Genomic DNA, 23,627 nt, shown 5'->3' with positions numbered 1-23,627 from the left:
GGGACAATACAATCATCAATGGTCATAAATATCTACCATTGTTTACGAATGATAGAAAATACATGTGTGTTGTTTGATACCCTATGGACACTGATTGAAAGCCTATTGATGTGTCATTACCTTGACCATGGTTGATGAAGCAAAACTTAGACGTATTTTTTACACGTGTAATTGTAAAAACGGTCCGCACTATAATAACTCTTAATATGACGGTAAGTCATTTTCAATTATTTTAATATATATTTTTTAGTTTTGTATGTGGCTTAAAATACTCTTGAAAAGCAAGAAAAAATCCATCAAAAGAACATGTTTTAAATACACCCTACTGGTGTGTCATTCAGGCAGTTCTTGAATTAAATAAGGGAATTGACCGGCACACTGCCAAGGTGTCCAACATATGTCATCTTCTCTTTTACCTTTTTGGAAAAGATCCCCTTGTCCTGTCATGTGTAGCCTTGTGATTGGTGTATACTCAACCCTCTCTTATTAAATAAATATAAGAAAGGAGGAGTGTTCTACAATCCCGACATTAAAGGAATAAAAAAAGGCGCAAGTTTTCTGGATGGGCACACATCAAACACCTATGTGAAAATTTATGGACAAACATCTAGTTATGCCGGTTGATAGGTTGTATGTAATTAAAATTTTGTAGATTGGTAGGCCATGATCTTGGATTAAAATCATTTGTTGTGCGGCCTTGAGAGCTTGATATGTGCAAGAAGCCTCATCCAACAGTGTGAGCTTGATGCAAGGTATTTTTTTTTTTTCTTTCTTCTTGAACTCGGTACCATTGGATATTGCATATTTCACGTGTCAAGCTCTCAGACTTGCAGTACTATGCATGGTCAGATTAAGGCAATGCAGAGGATTTTTTCCCTAAGATCACCCAAATAAAATTGATGAGAGCAAAACAAAATTATGAAAAATACGATGGATTTTTTTATTTTAATTTGGCTTAGAACACATACTATAGGATGATGGGGATTAATAATTCAATTAATGTGTAAGAAATTTTAGTAATTACAGCCGGGGAGAAGATATTCTCCAGAACGTATCGTCCAAGTAAAGGAACAGAGGACTCGACGGTTGAGTGCGGCGAGAGAAGCGGTCGGTAGATGTTGTTTGAGCGATTGACCCTGTAACTTCAAAGGTTTCTCTATCTCTCTGTCTCTCTGTCTCTCTGTCTCTCTCTCTCTCTCTCTCTCTCTATATATATATATATATATCTATCTCTTCGCGGTTGGACCATAAACTTTAGGATGTTTTCGTCGATCGGTCATTATTCTTGTCTCTTGGATCTGTCAGCTCTTTGGCCTCTGATATTTCCTTATTGGAAGGATTTATCAGCTAAACTTTTTTCTCACTCCCGTTTCTATTTATGAACGAGCAATCACTCGGTCATATCCCGTTATCATATCTTCCAATGCATCGGTAGATGGCTCCCATTGTGTGTTACAGCTGATGAATCAGATTCTATTTTCGAATCCTGGGTTTGAACTTTTCTTTTTTTAATCTAGATAACCTGATTGGGTCTGGAAAGCTATCCCGCTTGAATCTTATTTGAATTTCGTTTTTCGTTTGCTCTAACTGTTTTCCGTCGTCAACCCCAGGGTGTAATGCCGTTGGCCGGGCTCTTTTGCTTTTTTTCTTTTCTCGAGAAATTGATTGAATCAGCACGAGCTATTGTGGTTTGTTCGTGCATAGCTGAATATTTTTTCTTCCATTCAGATCTCTAGTGGATTAGTGCTGGTATCATTAGATAAGCTGCAAATCAGTTGTTGGAAATTCTTTATTTCAATACGTGTCCTTTGATACTCAAGTGGTCGACTAATTCATCTCCTGTCTGGCTTGTTTGAAACTTTTGGTTATATATGTGAAAAAGTCCATCAAATATTTTACTTCAGGGAAAAAAAAAATAAGTGGTGTGTTGGATTATGAATCACTTCACTTTATTATCCGAGGATTGAGGAGATATCTTATCTCTTGGTATATTTTTTGTCATTCACAACAGTGATAGACAACTTAAGACCTTTATTTTTTACTTAATCGATATACCGTCCTCTTGAGGAAATAGACCCCCTCTCTCTCTCTCTATATATATATATATATTTGTTAGATTTTTATAACTTCCTTATGATTCTGTTCGGACCCATTTGAGCAGTGAGCAGTAGTCCAAAACTAAGGGTCCTGATCCCAGCTTAATTGGAATCTCTTAGGGTTCTCCTGAAGATGTGATGGATCAAGGAAACCTTGTTGGCTTTCTGGGAGTTGTACCACTAATTGAAGATTATTTGATGATCAGTAAATTCCCTGAGATTGGATCAGTTTTCATCTGCACCTAGGTTCTCTTTGATATCTGCAATCCATGGGGGAGTGGGTTATTGGGGCATTTATCAACATCGTTGGTAGCATAGCCATAAACTTTGGGACAAACCTTCTCAAGTTGGGTCATGACCAGGTACATGCTTTTTGACTAAACCATGCTGTCAGCAGTCTTGCTTTATCAAGTTTTATATGTTCTCTAACATCCTTTTTAGTTTACTTGATTTATGCTGCGTTACTCTATATATTTAGTTTTTACAATACTGTGGTGATGTGATAGGTAAATTTAATTTCATCAATTATCAATTTATATTTAGTTGACGGTTCTCCCTAAACCCATGGAGCTTTGATACAGTCACAACCTCTTGTATAGAAAGATGTCTACTGTGGATCATGTCCTCACTGATAACACCTGATTTAAGTGTTCCTCCAAAAGCCAGGTTCAATTTGTAACCATGAGTGAACATGGCTCGGAGAAGCATTTGTGAGAGAATAACCTTTTCAGAATTGTCTGGAGAGATTTTCCCCTCTGTTACTTTGTGCCTTTCTTTAGGGCCCGTTTGTTTGCCGGATAAAAGTGGGATAGGCAAAAAGGGGTGGGAAAAGTGTACTATTTCCCCACAAAATACCAAGGATGTGTGTGTTTGGATACATGGGATGGGAAACTTCCAGACAAGCTCATTATATGCATTTATTCTTGTCTAGTGAGGTGGCACCCCTTTTTTCCCACCCCATTCACTTTCAAAGTCCTACCAAAATTGGTAGGACGACTTTGGCACTATTCATGGAAAAGTTACTTTTGAGTCTCTCTCTCTCCTCTTCCTATTTCCTTTCTTTCCCATGGAATCCCAACCCATGTCCATGTTCTCTCTCTCCCACTAAATCCCGCTCCACTACAAAATGCATTTTCCACTATTTCCTTTCCTTTCCTTGTCAACCCAACCCACAACATATGGGTCCCACCCCTTTTTATCCGGCAAACAAACGGGGCCTTAAAGATTATTAATGGAATTTTAGTTGTTCATTCAACACAGTAAATTATGCACATAGTTCTTTATATTTTTCTCTTTTTTCTTGATATCTTGAACAATTTCTTTTGATTGAGGGGAACCGGGGGAGGGGGGGGGGGGAGGAGAGAATAGAATGCCTTCTCAACGAAAATGTTGCCTTAGGGTTATCCACTGTTTTTTTTTTGGGATTAAGAGCTTGTATAACGGGGGGGGGGGGGAATTAGGGGATGGGGATAGGCCCCAAGGTGGTTTGAACTCATGACCTCTTATTTGAGGAGTTGGCCTTTTGCCAATTGGGCTGACTCCTTGGGGTAGTTATCCACTGTTTTGATGCAAGGCAGTAAGGAATAAGTTGGCCAAGAAGAGTTCAATTTATAATTTATAGTTTTTGGCACTTTGGAATTTCCATCTCAGTTGCTTTCCAATTAGCATTGGAGACAATTTTCTCATGCCATTAATCATTGAGCAATTTTGTTGAACTTTCTAGATATCAGTTGTTTAATAGATCACCTGAAGAATTTTAGCTTGCTTATTCATGATGCTTAATAGTGTTAAACTTTAGCATCTAAAAAAGTACTTCCCATTGTTTGGCCACTTTCCGACATGCATGTAAATTACTCTCAGATATGCTTATACTTTAGGGTCTGACAAATACTTGAAGTTGGACCATGTGGATGATCTCCACCAGTCTTAATGATTCATACATGGGCTATCAATTAATGTAATTTGTTTGTGTTTTTTAATATAGTAGTTATTGTAGTGAGGTGTGGCTTGTAGGGTTGCTGAAACTCCAATTTTCATGGTGAACTTTTATTTAGTGCCATTCAGTATGGGATATTTTTGTAACCTCAATCTTTTCAATCTTTTCATGGCAATAATCTTTTATTAGTTGAATATTGCTCACAGTCATTAAAGCTGGTGCACCTTTTTTTTTGTTTCTGCTTCAAACAATGTTGCACTTTCTTATAGCTCTGACTAAATTTCTTGCAGAGAGAAAGACTTTCTATGCTAAACAATGATGGAACCACTAGCAAAATTGTCTCAAAGCCAATCATATACTTTCAGACTTGGAGAGTTGGTAATTTTTGTTAAAATAGGTTCCTAATTCTTTAGGATCTTAAATGATGAGAAAGGACCTTTTTGCAAGCCACTCTAATTAGGTTTTTAAGTACTAGATTTTATTGTGCAGGTATTTTGTTTTTCGCACTTGGGAATTGTCTTAACTTCATTTCCTTTGGTTATGCTGCACAGGTCAGTAACTCACATGTGCCTTCTTTTCGAATTTCATACATTGAGCTAACCTTCATCATGTCTCCTTTTGTTTCAAAATAATCCCAGAAGTAACTTTCCCTACTTAAATTTACAGTTTTTGGGCATAAAATAGTAGATCACCCTGTAAGATTTTTACATTCCCTTTGTAACTTCCAATGAAACAAATCCTTAATTGAAGTTATATTTTTTATTATTTTTTTTCCTTCTGCCTATTTTAGTTGAAACATACAGAACCTAAAGCAAATCCTGAATTACTTTCATGAATGATTAATGCAGGATCGTTTAAAAGGATTTTTACAGCAGTTGGTTTGGTTTTAACTGGTTCAAACCAACCCCTGCGGTGTAAGAGTTGGTTCAATTATGGTTCTTCTAGAAACCAGAAACCGTGGAATAGTTTTTAGGAATTTTATCTTCTTATTTTCTTGTTATTATAATGTTATAGTTTGGCTGGATTAGGACTTTATAAGTTGAGCCTCAATGGGTTAATTTGTTAAGTTGTTAAGATAGATTAGGATACCTAATCACACCCTACGGCTGGGAGAAGGTTCCCTTTTTTTGTTGGGTTATCTTTTCTTTATTATTATAGTGTTTGAGTCGAGGAATGACTCTCCACGACAGCTTGTGATGGAGAAGAGTTTCCTGTTCTGTTGGGTCTTTTATTCTTTTATTCCAACAGTAGCCAGCGATTGGAGAGAGAGAGAGAGAGGGTTTTGGCTTTATGGACGAAGCCAGACATCTTGGCTTGGGTGAGGAAGCCTACCTCATTAGAGATATTTTAGGAATTCCAAACTCTATCACTTCATTAGGAAGCTGCTAATTTAAAGAGTTACAAAGCAGTTGAAATAACCATGGTTCGAGAAATCGCAAGATCTCGTCGAGTTTCTTGGTTTTTCGAAATCCCGAGACGAGGCTACCTACGAGTCTCAAAATGTCAATATCTCGCCGAGATCTCGGATCTCGGTCGAGATCTCGGTTTGACCTAGGAAAATGCCCATCTAGGTCCTTTATATGAGTGCCAGATCTCGAGATCTTGCTGGAAAATCTTGGTATACAGACACCTATGTATGCCAGGAACCAAGACAGACACTTATTTATGCCTAATATCATTTTTCCATTTACTTAAGATATTATTCATAAATAAGCAAAGACCCCCCTATTTGAATCCAATAAAAATAGTTAAAAAATCAAATTCCAAAAGGAAAAAAAGTCAAACCCCCAGTTCAAGAACAAAAACTAGATTTTCGGCGGTAGGTGCAATTTTCAACTTTCTAATGCTGGGGTTTTTTTTCAAATCTAAAAATTCCATAAATCTTAATATGGTAAAACATTGCTAAAAACCAAAAGTGCGGTAAAACATTCATTTATTTTGATATCCAAAAAAATATTTTCATTCAGAGCGATTTTGAAAGCTTTCCAACAAGTCCAAGATTGCTAAAATCTGATTTATATTGAAGGAGTTATGTACCGGTCAAACTTAATTTGGTGTGCGCGAATGCTGTCAAAATCGCTCTGAATGAAAATATTTTTTTGGACATCAAAACAAATGAATATTTTACCGCACTTTTGATTTTTAGCATTGTTTTACCATATTAAGATTTATGGAATTTTTAGATTTGAGCAAAACCCCAGCATTAGAAAGTTGAAAATTGCACCTACCGCCGAAAATCCAGTTTTTGTTCTTGAACTGGGGGATTGACTTTTTTTCCTTTTGGAATTTGATTTTTTAACTATTTTTATTGGATTCAAATAGGGGGGTATTTGCTTATTTATGAATAATATCTTAAGTAAATGAAATAGGCATAAATAAGTGTGTTTGTCTTGTGTCTGTCCTGGTTTCTAGCATAAGTAAGTGTTTGTCCTGCTTTCCCATTAAGTGAAACTCCTATTTGGACTTTGTTTTTGCAAAATCTGATAGTGCCATTGTGTTTAAATGGCCTAAAATAGGCTGAATACCAAGTTTCAGGCCCAAACTAGGTCTAAAACCCACCAAGATGAGGCTTCGAGTCGGGGGGAAAAAAAAAGTGCACTAACTCAGCAAGATCTCGACTCGACTCGGTTTTTCAAGGGTCCGAGTTGGCACAGAGACCCGAGTTTTCGAACCTTGGAAATAACGACTCCGATTATAAAAAACTACACCCACTACCTTTACATGGCACTACTTCCACGTACACTAACATAACTCCATTTAGTTACAACCTCTAACTATAACTACGTTACACCTCATATTACCCGAACTACTATTCCACTCACATTAGAATTCCTACTCCTTCGTTACTCTCAAACACGTAACATTCTACCCCCCTTAAAATTTGGTCTTGTCCTAAGACCAATTGTAGGAAACGAAAGAGTGCACAAAAAAAAATTTAAATAATTCCCACTAAGATCCCAAATCATGTTGGGTTAATTCCCAAGATGCTTCTACCGATGGCCAATGGATATAAATTGGATGTTACGCCCATGACCTCGTCGGCCCAACAATGCTTGAAGTTTGAGTTTTGAGATGTAACGTGTCACGAACAAATGAAAAACCTAATGAAAATCTCGTACGGACCCGGGACGGTCTAAACAAATCTCTTCCATTCACCCTTGTTTTAAGCTGTTATTCCTGTTAAACAAAGGAGGATATTCCCATATAGACCCGAGACAGTTGATTTCCTCCGTCGTGCTTGGCTCTGATACCATTTGTTACGTGTAAGGATAACCTAAAGAGAAAAAAAAAAAGAAAAAAGAGAGAAAAGAGGGAGAGAGAGAGAGAGAGAGAGAGAATAGGATAGGGGTTTGGCTTACGGACGAAGTCGGACGTCTTGGCTTTGGGTGAGGAAGCCTACCTCATTACTTCAGAGATATTTTAGGAATTCCAAAGTCTATCACTTCATTCGAAAGCTGCTAATTTAAAGAGTTACAAAGCGGTTGAAATAACGACTCTAATAATAAAAACAACACCCACTACCTTTACATGGCACTTCCTCCACCTACACTAACATAACTCCATTTATTGACAACCTCTAACCATAACTACCTTACACCTCATATTTCCCGAACTACTATTCCACGCACATTAGAATTTAGAACTCCTACTCCTATGTTACTCTCAAACACGTAACAAAGAGTTGAAGTCAGTCTTTGATTTTTTTTTTTTTTACAGTTTTATAAATAAAGTAACGACTAGACAGGCCCCCACGGTTTGATTAATGAAAATATTTAATTCTTTTGAAAATTGAGGTTTTTGCCTCTTTCTCTCTCTCTTTTCTCCAAATTACCATTCACGGATATTGTTCACAATCCTAGAATCCCCTATCTCTTCTCTTTCTTCTTTATTCATTTCTCTCTTATGCTCATCACTTGCAGATCCATTGAGATCCATCAATGGATCTGCATTGATGGTGCCAATATAGATAAAGATTCTATAAGCAGAAAATTATATTTATCATGGAAAAAGGTTTTTGAGCTGACGTCGGAGGCTATGCTAGCGCTCACTCTCTCTTCCTTCTTTCTCTCCTCTCTGCCCCCTATTAACAAACCATGGTGTGTGCCCCTCTGATTTGTGCGTTCTCCAAGCAAGAACCCTCTCCCATTTATTATTGTCAAAAAAAATAAAAATCTTAAACAGTTTTTTAAGGGCAAAGTATATCTAGTTGGCCCAGTAATTTGTCAGCATGTAAGATGAAATCTGCCTAGTGTCAAAATAGAGCTCTGAAAATCCAGGATTATGGGAGAGTGCACAGTAGTGGTTAGAGTACCATTGGTGTGCAAGAAATACTTGGAGATGGATGCAAATACACTCGGGAGTAAATGGTTGAATTTGAGTCTGAAACTTGATGAGTGGTCTATCCAAATCATTCTGCCACGTGGAAAAATTTTGTGGATCGTCAAGGGAAGCTTATCTTGACCAGTCTGTGAAGTGGCATTTTTTTTTTATTAAATTAATTTAAAAAACTTGGGTGAGGTTAATTTGAACATCTCCTTTGTAGAGATTATTTTAGTTTTTTTTTTCAAGATTCATAAAAGTGGCAGCTTAATGTAATAATTCAACTTGGACACAATTGTATGGGCAAAATCCTGAAAACCAGCAGCCCTGGCATTTGTCCTTTTTGAAGATTTTATTTCTAATCTTTTTACTTTCTTTCTTCAACAGTCACTTCTTGCAGCCCTTGGATCTATTCAGTTCATATCAAATATTGCCTTCGCATACTTTGTTTTGAACAAGTTGGTGACTGTGAGGTGGGTTAAAAAACGGAAGCTAATACGTGTTATTTTCTGAATTATGACGTTTTCGATTTCTTTTTCAAACTCAATTATCACAAATGTTTCTCTTTTCAGGGTGCTTGTTGCCACAGCTTTTATTGTTGTTGGAAATGTCTTTCTTGTTGCTTTTGGCAACCATCAGTCACCTGGTATTTAACTCACACTCACCGTCTATGACTAATCGGTGTTAGTCCCATGGTTTGCCTAGGGATGAAAAGCAGATCACATCATTGCTGCCAATTTTTCCCCCCTCGCCTTCTGATGGATACGTCTTAGCATTAATTAACTTGATACTTCAAAAATGTCATATTATTATTATTAACGGTGAAAAGTCTAACTTCATGACCTGTCATGGAAGCCTTCTCATGACAGTCCACCACTTCTGTCCCACATGAGGTCATGGAGATGACTTTTACACCCTCTAGATTAGCCACATGTTAAATTTGGGATCCTATCTCAACCTTATGGCCACATTGCATCATATTTTTTTCCTTGTGTTTTCAACCATTTGAAAGAGAACTGCTAAAGTTGAATTTTTAAACCCCCTTTTGGAGCTTTATATCTCCATGTGGAAAGTTTAGACCGGGATGGACTTACCAGACTAATTGATGATGATCTGGACAACCAATCCATGAAACTTAAGCACCAACAGAAATTCCATGCGAAAGAAATCTGGTGTGTTGGGAGAAGCTTGGCCATCCAAGGGGACTTTGCCCCCTGGACAAAGTGACAAAACACTTTTATTATAAACATATTGGAGGAAAATGGAGCCTGATAAATGAAGAACTGGTAAAGTTTCAGCTAGTGCAGATGTCCAAGGATGGTCTACCAACACTCTACTAGTATGTGGGGTACTCATGGATGGTTTGGACCAACCATTCTGTGGTTCTCTTGGATGGATATATTGCACAAGATTAATTTGATTTTATAAGCATGACCCTCTGATCCATACTTTTTTGCTTTATCCCATTTGCCAAAATCTGTTCCCTTGCCAGAAAAAAAAGCTCATAAAGTTTTGTGGTTCTAATCCCTTAACTGGTTAATTTGGTGTGGCAATGTTCTCTCATAAACTCATGATTGGGTCCTAAGCATGTGTGACAAATGTGCTTTGTGGGGTATCATTTATATTTGGGTGGTGAATGTATGGCCTCTTGTTGGTTTCCTCAATGGTCAAAGAAATTATTTCTCTCAATCTCATTATTATAATATTTTGGCAGTTTACACTCCAGAGCAGTTGGCAGGGAAGTTTAGCAATGTAATATTCCTTCTTTATTGCCTGTTTTTGATATTGGTGGTTGCCGTGCATCATTTCATTTACAGGTGAGTTCCCTCTCCCCTCTCTTCCCCACCATTTGTAAGTATGCTAAATCAGCTTGGCAATATGCCACTTTTAAAGAGCCGATTGGTGTGCATGTCCTGCTTGAGTTCTTTTTTTTTTGGGCTTTACTAATGATTAAATCAGGCATTGACAACCAATACATGATTTTTCGTAATGATCAATAGATGAAAAATGCAGGCGAGGAGAACTTCTGCTTGCCGTTTCTGGACTTGACTTGAGCCATTATTGGCATATGTTGCTGCCCTTTTCCTATGCTGTAGTTTCTGGTGCTGTAGGATCATGCTCGGTGTTGTTTGCAAAATCCCTGTGAGTAGGCTACTTCAGTTTCATTTATCTGATGCATGATCATGTAATTTGTTGACTTCTTTTTGTTTCTGAGATGCATCTTCTTGCATTTTCTTTTCCAGGTCCAACCTTCTCAGATTGGCAATGTCCAATGTTTATCAGTTGCATAGCTGGTTCACATACTCCATGCTGCTTTTGTTTCTTAGTACATCTGGTTTTTGGGTAATGATACATGCATGTATCAGATATGCTTCTTTTTGCAACAACTACACTGAAAATGCTGGTTTCTCATGCTTTCTGAATTTCGTTTCCTATTTCAACAGATGGCAAGGTTGAATGAAGGATTGTCAATCTTTGATGCAATCCTGATTGTCCCCATGTTTCAAATAGCTTGGACCTTCTTCTCCATTTGTACAGGATTTGTGTATTTCCAGGAATATCAGGTCATCCTACAGTAATGCTTACATCAGTTCTTTACTCTGTTAGGCTGGATCATTAGTCTTACATCTCAGGCTTATTACTAGATCTATAAACAGGTTTTTGATGCATTAAGGACAACAATGTTTATCCTGGGAATGATGTCTGTGTTCATAGGCATTTCTTTGCTGGCGCCTGATGAGTCAAAAGGTATTTCCAGTAAGCTTCCCAGTTTCTGGCTTAAGTTTAAGATTGTACCACTGGTAAACTAATCCTGATCTTTTCCACATCAGTTGTCGAAGCCAAGGATTCTTCTTTTTTGGGTTCTTCCACATCTGCAAGCCTTACCCCTGATACGGACAGGTGCAATCCTTCATTTCTTGCAAACATTACTGATCTGATCGTTGCTTTGAAATTTCTAGCAGGAGGCTTTTGTGATATTAAACTATCTTATGGAGGAAAAATTGGGGCATTAGGAAGAGAAACATAACTATCTTTTTAGATTGAAACTTGAAGTTTATAAATAACTTATTTTTAGAAAAATTATCCTATGAGGAAATTATGAACTTGAAATCTTGCCAGATGTATATCTTAACATGAGAGACTTTTGTCAGTTTATTCAGACAAGAGTATAGAATGTTTTAGTTATTTTAGAATCTCAGGTCTTTAATTTTTCTCCTTGTAATAGGGCACATTTCCCCCCTCCCCCCGTTTTTGGGCTCAGATTCAGATATTTTCATATGAGCTTTCCATAAGTTCCTATGTTTTTTTTTACCACCACAGGCTGCTCAAATTACCATCTGAGGAGGTAGAACATAACGGCTTGGATTCATTTGGGGAAGCAATTTTGACAAAAGCTAGAACAATAGTAACAAAGGCAAAGGTACTGCAAGCTGGAATGAAAATCTTACATTAAAAATATATGTTTAAGATGTATAAATATTGACTTTTCAAAATTGGCATCCAGACTGCTTGTACACTTTCATTAGGCCTAGGAGATGATTCAATGAATGCATCTTCGGTTCTTGTAATGCCCATGGTGTCCTCAAGGATGACGGGATTTAGAGGAACTGGTATTGAACGGTCTAAGCTTTTCTTCTCAAAAAGTGGTGGTTGGAGTAAGATTTCAATGGATGAGGAGGACATGGAATTGCTGGAGACGAGTTCTATTATCTCACAGAGCCATGGGTAGAGGTAGCAATACTTCTTAATGTTCATCGGGGACATTCATTTTTTTTAATTGCTTACATTCTTGTATATAGAAAATGGTTTCTTTCTCTCTCCTTTGACTTTTTTTTTTGCTCCCTCATTTTTGGAGCCTTGAGGTGTAATTGATAAAATTCTTGATATCATACTCTTTGAACTTTGAAGTTGTTTCTATTTCTGGGATCCCATTACTACCTTACATTCCATTATTGTTTGTTTGATCCAAAATCCATTTTTTAAAAAAAAAAAAATTGGCAAATGGAAAACAAAAACAATTTATTTGGTTTAATGAGTTCAGTTGAGTCTTAAAAAAAAAGCAAATACTTTTGCAAAACTTCTAATTCAATTTACATCTTGTCGTGGAACAGCAATGTTTTTGTTTAATGGTCCACTCATCAGGAAATGGTTATTTTTACAAACATACTCCGATAACTGGATGTGAATGCTTCTTGGATTTGAACATCATACCAGACACTTTCAGGACATTACTAGATAGAGATGGGAACCGTAAATGAGCTGAAGCTTTATCTGTACTTGAGGATCCAAGGATTATACTATCCAATATTAAAGGTATCTCCAAGAATGATCATAGTGGATTTTGAATAAGGATACACCATTCTTGGTAGTCCCTTTTTATTAGAGAGAACCATGAAGAAGTTCCTGTTTTGAATGCCTCAATTTTTAAATTCTTTGATTGGCTGGTGATATGGAGGAGCCCTGTAGCAAGGGGTGATTCATGAAACATGTCCAAAGTTGTGTATATGCTGAAGTGCCCTTTCCCCCCTGCTTTATTGTACTTTTTCCCTCTTGGGCTGCACAGATTTTGCTTTTTGTTTTTCACCTGTGAGAAAGAACAATGCAATTCAGCATTCAGCTCTTGGTGCGGGAGATGCTCACTCAAATCTAGTAAGTTTGTTTTTGGGACTACTGTTCCTTCATTTTCTATTGGAGCTAATACATTTTCAGGTCAATGGATAGCGAGCTTTTGCACTTCCTGGAAACATTTTTTGGCTTCTTTATGGTGGGAAAACTGGAACCTGAATCAATTTGGGTAGATGTAAAAGGTATACTTGAACCATTTTGATTCATGCTGATGCACTGATTACTTGTAAGAAACACAGCATAACATGAGTTTACAAGGAGCCTTTCTCTTTGGTAGGACCCATTGAGTACGCACAAATCCCTGTATGTTGGCAGATGTGCTGTAGCCAGGGACAACTTCTTTAGGCCTCTGGCCTTAATGTGAAGATCAATATTTCCTGCAATCCTTTGTATGCTATAGGTAGCAAATGATTAGGTCATTGGAACTCTTTGTATTTTCTCTTATGCACATCAGCACATGTAGGGAGAAAGACCATCCAATTGAGCCCTCAATCTTGGAGATCTTGTCATCTCAAGATCAGATGGATGTTATCCTAAGAATTCTATAAAAAAAAAAAAAAGAAAAGAAAAGAAAAAAATCTGGGAGTTTTCCCTTTATATTTTTTAATTGTAAAAGTATTTATCACACAACAGGATCATCTGTTCAGCCCGAAATCTGAACTAGGAGAGGTGCAGGTGGGTCCTTCTCAATGATGTGCGTCACATGGGAGCAACAACCATGACATAAGAAATTGTATTATGTCAATTTGCATTTGATTATCTGGAAGTCTAATGAAAATGCTTCTGGATATTTAAGGTTGGATATTCTTTCTGCTGCTCATGTCAAACTCCCAATAAGCAAAAATATTTAAACCTGGATGTAGAAGAATAAGTAATAACTTCTCAAACTCGTTTATTCCCAACTTTATTTGATTCTCCAAAAACCATAGCAGGTTTGGATTCTGAATGCTACTTATAGTCCCTTTGTTTGTGCTCTTCTACACAAAAAGAGAAGGTAGAGTTTACTGGAAGAAAGGTATGGAGGAAGCTGTTGCTCAAAGGATACCTTAGATCAAACTGTGCAGCTGGCGAGGTAAACTATCCCTTTTCTCTATTCTTCCCTACCTCCCCTTCCCTTTCTCTCGATGAATTTTCTCTTCCTGCATTTGCTTGCTAGGTTCGTTAGCTGTCCATATGATTATTTAGATGGTATGGTGTTGGGACAGAAATGAAGACCAATCACAGGTGGCTTATGACATTCAGGCAGCCTTATACCCTCCAAACTGCTCTTAAGCTTAAATGTTGTAAGCAGTCGTACATAACTCTTGATCGAGGTAAAGTTCTTCTCGTTCAAAGAATGTCGTGATTGAGCCCAAAAGCGTTGTCCACTTTTTTCTTAAACTATTTATTTGTTTTTCCTTCATTCATGGTTAGCTGGAGTCAGCATGTTACACCTAATGGTCCCTGGGCATATATCAATCGATTGAATTGCAGGCTCGATCCATAGTCATCCTTTCTCTGCTGCAATTCTATACGCATCTGAATATATAATGTGAGCCTTGTTTGAAAAGGGATGGGGAGAGCGGTGCAGAATAAATATGATGAATAGGACACACATAAGTGCGCGTGTGCACACAGTCGACGCACATTTACGTGTGTGTGTGTGTATATATATATATATATTTGTCTTTGATATATATGCACAGGCATCAATAATTCCTGAATGATATGAAGGAATGATCGATGTATTTTTTTATGTCTTCTTAATCCATGTTCAGCATCCAGCGGACCCCCAATTGCATTGCACTTGATATCCCCTATTTCACAGCCCTTTGTAAGAAACATTTTATTCCATGAGTTGCAATCCACTTGGGGGGGGGGGTCCTGAGGTCGTCTAGATGGCTGTCCCAAGGATCTTGTAGATGTCCCGGTCCATTTGATCTTTAATGACGATGTTTAGTTACCCTTATTTGATTTATTTATTTATGTATGGATCGAAAAATGGTGAACTCTTGGCATAAGGATCTTTTGACAGGCGCATTATGTGGTTGGTGAATTAAGATTTTAGACAGGATACGAATGGGGATTTATTTACTCTCTTAGGAGGAAAGAAAATCCCTCTATTATCGGGAGCGGATACTGATCCTCTATTGTTCCAATACAACTAGGAACTGCATCGGCCGTATCAGCCAATCCAAGTAAGAATGTATGTTTCAAAAAATCAGGAAAAATGGAAAAATCATATTATTTTTTGTAATGAAAAAGGATGGAGAAGATTTACACCTCTTTGGCGCTCTTGGGCACTTGAACTCCGATACTCCTCCTCGCCTAAGAAACCTTTTAGGCAGCTCTTTAGTGTCTTTGAGCTCTTAGTTAGTAAAGCCTAATTCTCCGAAAACTGACTGTTGGGTGAGAAACGAAGTAGGTATTCTTTAGATCTTTGAAGAAGTTATTTTTAAAACCCAATGGAAGAGGCGCGGTCTCTTTAATTCGTAAAAGGGTGCTTGAGATCATAAAACACTTGTTATCTTGGAGGTTTATTTAGTTGGAGAGGATTGATTTGAGGGAAAACTCAAACTCAAACTCAAACTCAAGAAACATGAAATCGTACTTCATTAACTTAAAAAACCTGAGTAAACAAACGGTCGATTCCAACTTTACATACATCAGTGAACTTATTAAGATTGAATATTGCTGATCTAACAAGTTAATTCAGTTGCCGATACGGCTGATCCCTATTTACAACAGCGATCATGTGATCCCCCCAAATCCATGCTTTCATTTGTGAGGAATTGAGGATCCGATCAAACCTGAGTCCGGGCATTTACATCAATAAATTTAGCCTTTTTTTACCAAAAAAGAAGAGAAATGGGGGGATGGGGGGAAGCAAAAGGAAACGATCAAATGGGTCAGAAGACTTAAAAGCAGCATGGTTCTTGAAGGCCGATTTCGACTGATTCCAATCCAATCGTCACTGTCCGATTCTGCATTTTAAAAAGTTGCTTAAAAGAGGTTCAGTGATGTAGCTGACTAGCTTAGTCTCCCGCCGTGTTTTGGCCTTTTGGGTAAATGCAATGTGAATGGGATGTGGGGTGCTCAGGGGCAGCTTATTCGGTAAGACAAATAAGACGGTCTCATTCAAAAGTCACAAACTCTAGAGTAGAGTGGAGTGGTACGGCCACTGGAATAGACTATCAAGTGTTTCAAAAAAAAGTTCAAGTTCAGACCTCTTTATAGTAATAATTCTCTTGTGAACTGGATCCCGATGATCACCTCCTTGGTACTCCGCCGCTTTTTAAATCTCAATAATGTGGAAAAGTTAAGCTCTGAATATTTTCATCGTTCCATGGGCATGCAAAGATCGACTACCAAGCTAGACAGTTTCGACCGATCTCACTTTGTAGAAGTAGATGGCCAAAGCCTACCACTCTCTCGCGAGCCTCGCCGGCCTGTTGAATCAGATACTTGCATCTCTGTGATCAAGCAATGTGAGACCCTGAAAGCCCTCAACTCCGTTCATGCCTCCATGCTTCGAACTCACCTCCACCTTAATTTGTTTTTCTTCACCAATCTCATTTGTCGATACGCCTCCGTGGGATACGTGGCTCATTCTTATGCTCTCTTCTCTGCATGTGAAGCCCCCGACGTTTTCCTCTGGAACATCATGATCCAAGGATTCGCCGAGAATGGCCCTTGTCACAGCTCTGTCGTTTTCTACCGTCATATGAGAGATTTAGGCGTTTTACCCGACAATTTTACGTTCCCTTTTGCCCTCAAGGCATGTGCGCAGCTTCGGGACCTCGAATCAGGGAAAGCGCTTCACGGGGACATCGTGAAGTTCGGGTACGATTCTGATGTATTTGTGACGAATTCTCTTGTTGCCATGTACGGTAAATGCGAGCTGCCCCATGTTTCACAGGAACTGTTCGACAGAATGCGTGCAAGAAATGTAGTTTCATGGAGCTGCTTGTTAGGTTCCTACGTACAAAACGGGTTTTACGAAGAAGGTCTGTCCCTCTTTTCGAGGATGTTGGACGAAGGGATCAGACCCAATAGAGCCACGATTTTGAATGTGATACCTAGTGTGCATCGAGAGGATGATGCTCGTGGCATTTTTGAGGTTATAGTAGATTGTGGACTTGATTTGGATCAGTCTGTCCAAAATGCAGTAGTCGGAATGTACTCGAAATGTGGAAGAATTGACATTGCTAAGAGATTCTTCGATGTAATCCTCGACAAGGATCTATTGTCTTGGAGTTCAATGATCGAAGCTTACGTGAGAGCTGATTTGCCAATTTATGCTCTGGAACTGTTCAAAGAGATGGTGCTACTTGGAACTCGGCCGGACTCTGTTACCTTACTTAGTGTTGTTCGTGCTTGTTCCAATTTGGCATCCCTCCATCAAGCACGTTTTGTTCATGGTTTGGTAATTCGGAGATCCTTCTTCAAACATGAAATAGTACTTGAAACTGCATTGATCGATCTCTATGTGAAATGTGGGAGTTTGGATTATGCTCGCAGAATTTTTGATAGACTTCAGGGAAGGAACTTAATTTCCTGGAGCATCATGATATCAGGATATGGAATGCATGGACAAGGAATAGAAGCACTACATCTCTTTCATCAGATGATGAAGGATTCCGTGAAACCAGATCTTGTTACATTTGTCTCAGTGTTGTCAGCCTGCAGTCATGCAGGCTTGATTGATGAGGGATGGAGATGCTTTTATTCAATGACAAAAGATTTTGGGGTTGTACCCACATCGGAACACTATGCTTGTATGGTTGATCTGTTGGGTCGAGCTGGGCAATTAAATGAAGCTCTAGAGTTCATTGAGGTTATGCCAATAAAGCCTGATTCTGGTGTCTGGGGTTCTCTATTGGGGGCATGCAGAATCCATTCAAATGTAGAGCTTGCAGAATTGGCTGCTAGATATTTATTTGAATTGGATGTTGATAACTCTGGGAGGTATGTTTTATTGTCCAACATCTACACATCCTCAGGCAAGAGAGAAGAAGCCGATCGGATTAGAAGTCTAATGAGATATAGAAGGGTGAGAAAAATTGCTGGCCACACTATTGTAGAAGTTAAGAACAAGACTTATAAGTTTGTGACAGGGGATCAATCAAATCCACAAACGGATTTGATCTATGAAGAGTTGGAGAAATTGATGGAGAGGATTAGACAAGAAGGGTATGAACCAGATACAAACTTTGTATTGCATGATGTAGAAGAAGAAACAAAGGAAACGCTGCTGTATTCTCATAGTGAGAAGTTAGCAATTGTGTTTGGACTCTTGAATTCTGTCCCCGAGACTGTAATTCGAATCAAGAAGAATCTTAGAATTTGTGGGGATTGTCATACTGCGACGAAGTTTATTTCTAAAGTCACTCAAAGGGAGATTGTTGCGAGAGATACTCACAGGTTTCACCATTTCAAAGGAGGAGCATGTAGTTGTGGGGACTATTGGTGAAAGAGCAAAGAAGTAGATAATACCAGATGATCAGTGATGCCATTGAGCCTGTTGATAAATTGTGGGACTCAATCTAAGCTGCCTAATAGATAACATTGGAAAGCACCTGTACTCATACTGTAACCAATGCCTTTGGATTCAGGGGATTGCTCCAGAGAATGGGATCGAGCGGAAACCCAATTCTGTGTTTTTAAACCCCTGAGGTTGGAGGGGGGGGTGTTGGAGAATAGAATTCTCTGAGAATCCAGGTATGAGGCAAAATCATAGAGATCTTGATGCAAATCCAGATTCCAGATACAACTGAAGGTACAAGATTTCAGAGAAGAAAAGTGAGAAGAAGATTATCATTCATCGGGCACTGAGACAAACTGCATTCCGGGATGTTAACAAATTAGGAGACAGATCCATATCAGATTCACTTTTCAAATACAAAATCCAAACATATGAGTTCTAGCCTTTCTGTGTCCTGCTGAGATGGGGGTGAAAAGAGCAGTGATGGAAGAAAAGAAGTGTCCCATGACCCTTTATCCCTGACAAGAATTGGCCAATAGACCAATGTATGACCTAGATTAATTACCCTTGTAACTAATAATCATGGTAAGAAAAAGAGGGGGGGGCGGGGGCGGGGGGGGTAGGCAAATTTGGAGAAGGGATTTTCTTACTGATACCCCTTGAAGTTGAGGTGTTAAAATAATTTGTTATTTTACTTTTTAACCTTTTTAGTGGTACACATTTGTTTGTTAAATGCTATTTGAGTTTGTATCATCTGTTCCTACTGAGAGGTGGGAGAGCACAAGTAATATCTAGAGGTGCACGTACGCATAATAATATCTAGCGTATTGGTACATTGGCATAAGAGTTGGGAGGGTGTATAGTATTATCGAGAGCGCTAGTGCCGTTGGTGCACAAACATGGACATACATGAGCTGTGTACAAATACAAAAGGGCGTACTTGATTAAAGGGAAAAAGAAGGTTGTGTGGCACTTGCATCCATAAATAGGAAGGGCAAAATGACTGCCTTGGCCCGGTGAAATGAAAAAACTCACCCATGTTAGATAGCTCTTGTGTGTGCTCTCATTAGTGTAGGGTCACGCAGCGGCCTAGTGGCAATTGTCCTTCCTTTTTGAATTAGACTGATAATTGACATTATGTTCTTCTATCCAGTGGTTGCAATGGACACATCATTTGTCCATGTGGCATAATAGATGTCTTATGACATTTGAAAAAAATAAAAGGTATTTAAGGCAAGGAGAAATGGTTTCTGTGGGAGAACGGGGGATTGGCTCCTCTGCAGCGCGGGGGTGCGTTGGAAGATGTCTGTTGCAATGCTCGGGCTCGACAAGTGGCTAAGGTGTCGTTCCAATGGTGGGGATGGATGCACACCACTGAGCTGGGTGCACATGCAATGGAAAGAAGGATTTTCAGTTGGGTGGTGCTCATCCATCCCCACCGTTAGACTGACACCTTAGCTATGTGTCAAGCTTGAGGGCTGCACCACTACACCCCTACGCTGCAAAGGAGCCCGATTCGAGGGCAAGTCCTTGTGCCAGACACAAAGGGGGCAAAATGGTGCACCCCCCCCCCCCCTCCCCTGAATGATAGAAATACCTACTCTGTTGAAGCTGTCACACATGTTTCCATTTGCCCTTGCATGCAAGGTGGCATTCCCCATAGAGAACTCTTTTCCCTATAAATAAAGGGCATGTTTGTTTGTCAAAAAAAGGGTAGGATAGTAAAAGAGGTGGGACTCATCTGTAATGGGGAAGGGAAAAAGGAGAGGAAAGGGAAGGGGGGATGGAAAAAGTGATTTTTATGGGTTACACATTAATAAGATAACAAATTTCTTTCTCCACAAAATCCTACCTAAAAGAATGGGATTTTGGAGAGAAATGGGGTGGGAAAATTTAATTGCCATGTGAGTGCGACCAGTCCCTTCTCCATTTTCTTCCAAACAAACAAACAATGAGTTTTGATGTTTTATGGATTTTTTTTTTCGTTCAAGCTCTTTCACTTTTTTCCGGCCCACAAACAGGGCCTGGGACATTAATAATTCGCCAACATTATTCAGTTGCCGAATTTTATTTTTTTTTTAAAAAGAAAAGAGTTAAAATATCAGCTTGTATTGGAATTAGGTGTGTACCGATTTCTCAAACATTCGAATAGCTGGTAGGTTTCTACCCCAAAAATAAAAAACTGGTAGGTTTTCTTCACCAAAAAAACAAAACTGGTAGGTTTCCTTTGACACGCAATTTGTATTACACAATACATTGGACCAATGATCCTTACCAAACAATAAAAATGATGAAGGACCGATGATGATGATGAACGATGGTTTGGTTTGAGTAGAAGAAGAAGGGATATGGCTATGGCTATGGCTATGGCTATGGCTATGGCATGGAAAATCAGTTACAACCCTCGCACTGCACAGCACAGCACAAACTCTTTGACTCTTTCTTTCTTAAAGAATCTTTGATACAAACAAAAATGTCCTTTTCTAATAATGAATGATAATTTCTTTCCCATGCCCGGTTTACCGTTCAGATTTGGAGAAACATCAACGTCAATACTCTTCACTAGTCTCGCGATCGAGGAGTTCGACTCTATTTTCCATTTTCCATTTTCCTTACGTTTTGTTCCGCGTCAGCTTAAATACGAAGCTCAGAAGCTGTTTCAAGCAAGCAAGGTCAGGAAAGGAAGGAAGGGCTTCTTCTATTTTAAAATAACAATAATAATAATGTATTGCGAGAAACATGTTCTGCACTCGCGAGTCGTGCGACTCGGGGCGGGAGTATGTCGATCAGTCATTCTCACATCAGCCCTCTCAATTCCTCATCCGTAATGAATTAATTGTCTCAAGTCTATTCTCTAATGTAATGGTGTCTCTTAATCGATACGGAAGCGCATCCATCGACTGCAGTGGCTGGCTGTGTGCTCTGAATCTCTGATTTGATTGATTAAGCAGCAGCAGCAGCAGGAGGAGGCAGGGGATTGATTTCATAGGAAGGAAGACAGTGGATAGTCAATGGATGATCAAGGCAAAGGCAAAGGCATGGAATCGAGCTCCAGCTCCTCCTTAGAACTCAAGGTGATGTCCTGTAACGATCTAAAAGCCTTCAATTTCTTCCAGAAACTATCAGTCTACGTCGTCGTCTCCCTTGTGAAGGTGAAGGACGGCAACATAAAAAATGAGAAAGAGAAACAGCAGCGCCAGAAGACGCCGATCGACAGAGAAGGAGACAGAAACCCTCGATGGAATCACGTGATGCGGTTCGATCTGAAAGGGGATTATCATCCGCTTCTTCTTCTTGATGTCTCTTCTTCTGACCATGACGTCTTTTTCGAATTCGATCTGCGTTGCGAACAGATCGTCTTCGGTAACAAGACCATCGGCGAAGTCCAAGTGCCAATCAAGGATTTGATGACTGGGAATTCCAAGGAAGAGGAGGTGACCAACTCCAACTCCAACTCCAACGGAAGAACAGCCAGGTTCGTCAGTTACCAGGTGCGTGGCCCCGACGGGAAACCTAACGGTGTCCTCAACTTCTCTTATAAGATCATCCACAACAACAACGTTGATGCCAGTGGCAAGTTGTTGAATAATAATGATAACCAGATCGGGGGCACCGCCGCTTCTCCTTTGGATTTGGCTTATCATCCCCATGGAACGCATCTCTCAACGGGAGTGGAACTTCATTATCCATCTGTGGAAGTTGAAGTTCAACCCCCATCCTTGTCATCTGGAGTTCACTATCCGTCTATTGAATTCGAACCACCTCCTCCTCCTCCGCCTCCGCCTCAGGAAGCTTATTATTCGGCACCAGAATTTTACTGCACGGTGTACCCAGCACCACCTCCACCGGGAATGCAACTACCGTATTATTATTATCCACCGCCTCCGCCTCCGCCTCCTCTTTATCCGCCACCGCCTCCACCTCCTCTTTATCCACCGCCGCCACCGCACTTGCTCTACCCTGGGCCGCCGGTTCCGTATGGATATGGGTCGGGGAGCAATGGTTACGAGGAATTAAGGAACGATCATTCGGCGATGGATGGATACTACTAGCTAGGAGGGAGGAGAGTGATGACTTACATTACATTGCTGGTAAGGTAATCTTTGTGGTAGTTGTGAGTTGTAAGTAGATAGATCCCTTTTTCCACCAATACACTTGATGACTTCCCTTCCCCTCAAAAGGGGAATATTTTAGTTTCAGTTTATAAAATGATCAATTATGATGATGCTTATATTCTTCAATAAATTTAAAGTAAATTATAATGGGATGTACAAACAAGGCTATAGAAAGTTCCAAGTTTGTTAGTGATAAGAACAGCCACTACTGCATAATGATTCTGCTGGTTAAGGATATTTCTTTTTATTACAAACAAACAAACAAACCAAAAAAAAAAAAAAAATACAAATCAGGAGTTTTAATTACAGAAAGGACTGATGTTCTCTATACTGTAACCCAACCTACGCCCCCACACACGATTTTACAAAGATAGCACTTTGCATAACGAATCCCTCTCTCAGTCTTATCATTTAAGTATCGGTTGAATCAGCTAGCTGGTATTGTTTCGATTCAAAATCAAAAAATCACTTCACTTGTTCATTTTAATTTTTTTTAATATAAAAGGTGGAATCCACCACTACTTCTTCCACCGATCCACGTACATGAGTAAAGCTTAAATTCCATTTAAACTAGCTACAAGTTTCTTATTAGAGAATGTTTGAAGTTAATTAGTTGGAGACATTGTCTAAAGTAATTATTAGTAGTAGTAAACAAATATGATGAAAGGGGATCCATTTGCCTCGGCCCTTGTCGAAGTTGGGAAAAAGAAAATGGAGAGCTTTTAAGAAGAATTGCCATGGGGGAGGGGGGGGGGGATTGAAGTGTCATATGCATACAATTTCATTTAATTCTATCATAAGCTTCACTTACATAGTTTTTAAAATTTTTTAAAAAAAAAAAAAAAACCCTCTACTTAATCATTTACAATTTTTTGATAGTCATATAATCAAATTTATCCTTTCTCTTTTCATAAAATATACTATTTCATGATCCGCTATTGGTTTGACAAGTAAAATTCCAATATAAGCCGACGTTTATATCCCTCTCCCAATTATCTGAAAACACTTTTCTTCCCCACCTGCCTGCCAAATGACTAGTGGTGAGTCTGATCTCTGATGACCTATTTCAA

The 23,627-nt window shown here is 39.0% G+C and overlaps 3 protein-coding genes across 4 annotated transcripts; all 3 read left to right on the top strand.

Moving 5' to 3' along the window:
* Window positions 1-2,151: 2,151 nt before the first annotated feature.
* On the top strand, window positions 2,152-12,289 carry LOC122671500 (probable magnesium transporter NIPA8). Of its 2 annotated transcripts, XM_043868749.1 has the most exons (13): window positions 2,152-2,458; window positions 4,323-4,410; window positions 4,522-4,583; window positions 8,740-8,825; window positions 8,925-8,998; window positions 10,067-10,169; window positions 10,366-10,494; window positions 10,596-10,695; window positions 10,797-10,916; window positions 11,010-11,100; window positions 11,184-11,253; window positions 11,674-11,773; window positions 11,858-12,289. In XM_043868749.1, exons 1-13 carry the CDS (start codon window positions 2,366-2,368, stop codon window positions 12,080-12,082), a joined length of 1,341 nt encoding a protein of 446 aa, XP_043724684.1. In that variant the 5' UTR covers window positions 2,152-2,365; the 3' UTR covers window positions 12,083-12,289. The 2 variants fall into 2 exon arrangements, with proteins under 2 accessions (XP_043724684.1, XP_043724685.1); XM_043868750.1 differs by lacking the exon at window positions 8,740-8,825 and having other exon boundaries at window positions 2,153-2,458.
* A 3,933-nt stretch (window positions 12,290-16,222) lies between these two features.
* LOC122671099 (pentatricopeptide repeat-containing protein At3g26782, mitochondrial-like) lies at window positions 16,223-18,535 on the top strand. The gene has a single exon (XM_043868198.1). The coding sequence runs from the start codon at window positions 16,223-16,225 to the stop codon at window positions 18,428-18,430; it is 2,208 nt and encodes a 735-aa protein (XP_043724133.1). The 3' UTR covers window positions 18,431-18,535.
* Window positions 18,536-21,453: 2,918 nt separating this feature from the next.
* On the top strand, window positions 21,454-22,494 carry LOC122671098 (arp2/3 complex-activating protein rickA-like). The gene has a single exon (XM_043868197.1). The coding sequence runs from the start codon at window positions 21,454-21,456 to the stop codon at window positions 22,492-22,494; it is 1,041 nt and encodes a 346-aa protein (XP_043724132.1).
* Window positions 22,495-23,627: the final 1,133 nt, after the last annotated feature.

Source organism: Telopea speciosissima, chromosome 8, assembly GCF_018873765.1.
Source record: "Telopea speciosissima isolate NSW1024214 ecotype Mountain lineage chromosome 8, Tspe_v1, whole genome shotgun sequence".
In the NCBI taxonomy this organism is placed as follows: domain Eukaryota; kingdom Viridiplantae; phylum Streptophyta; class Magnoliopsida; order Proteales; family Proteaceae; genus Telopea; species Telopea speciosissima.
This window is presented reverse-complemented; position numbering and strand designations above follow the sequence as displayed.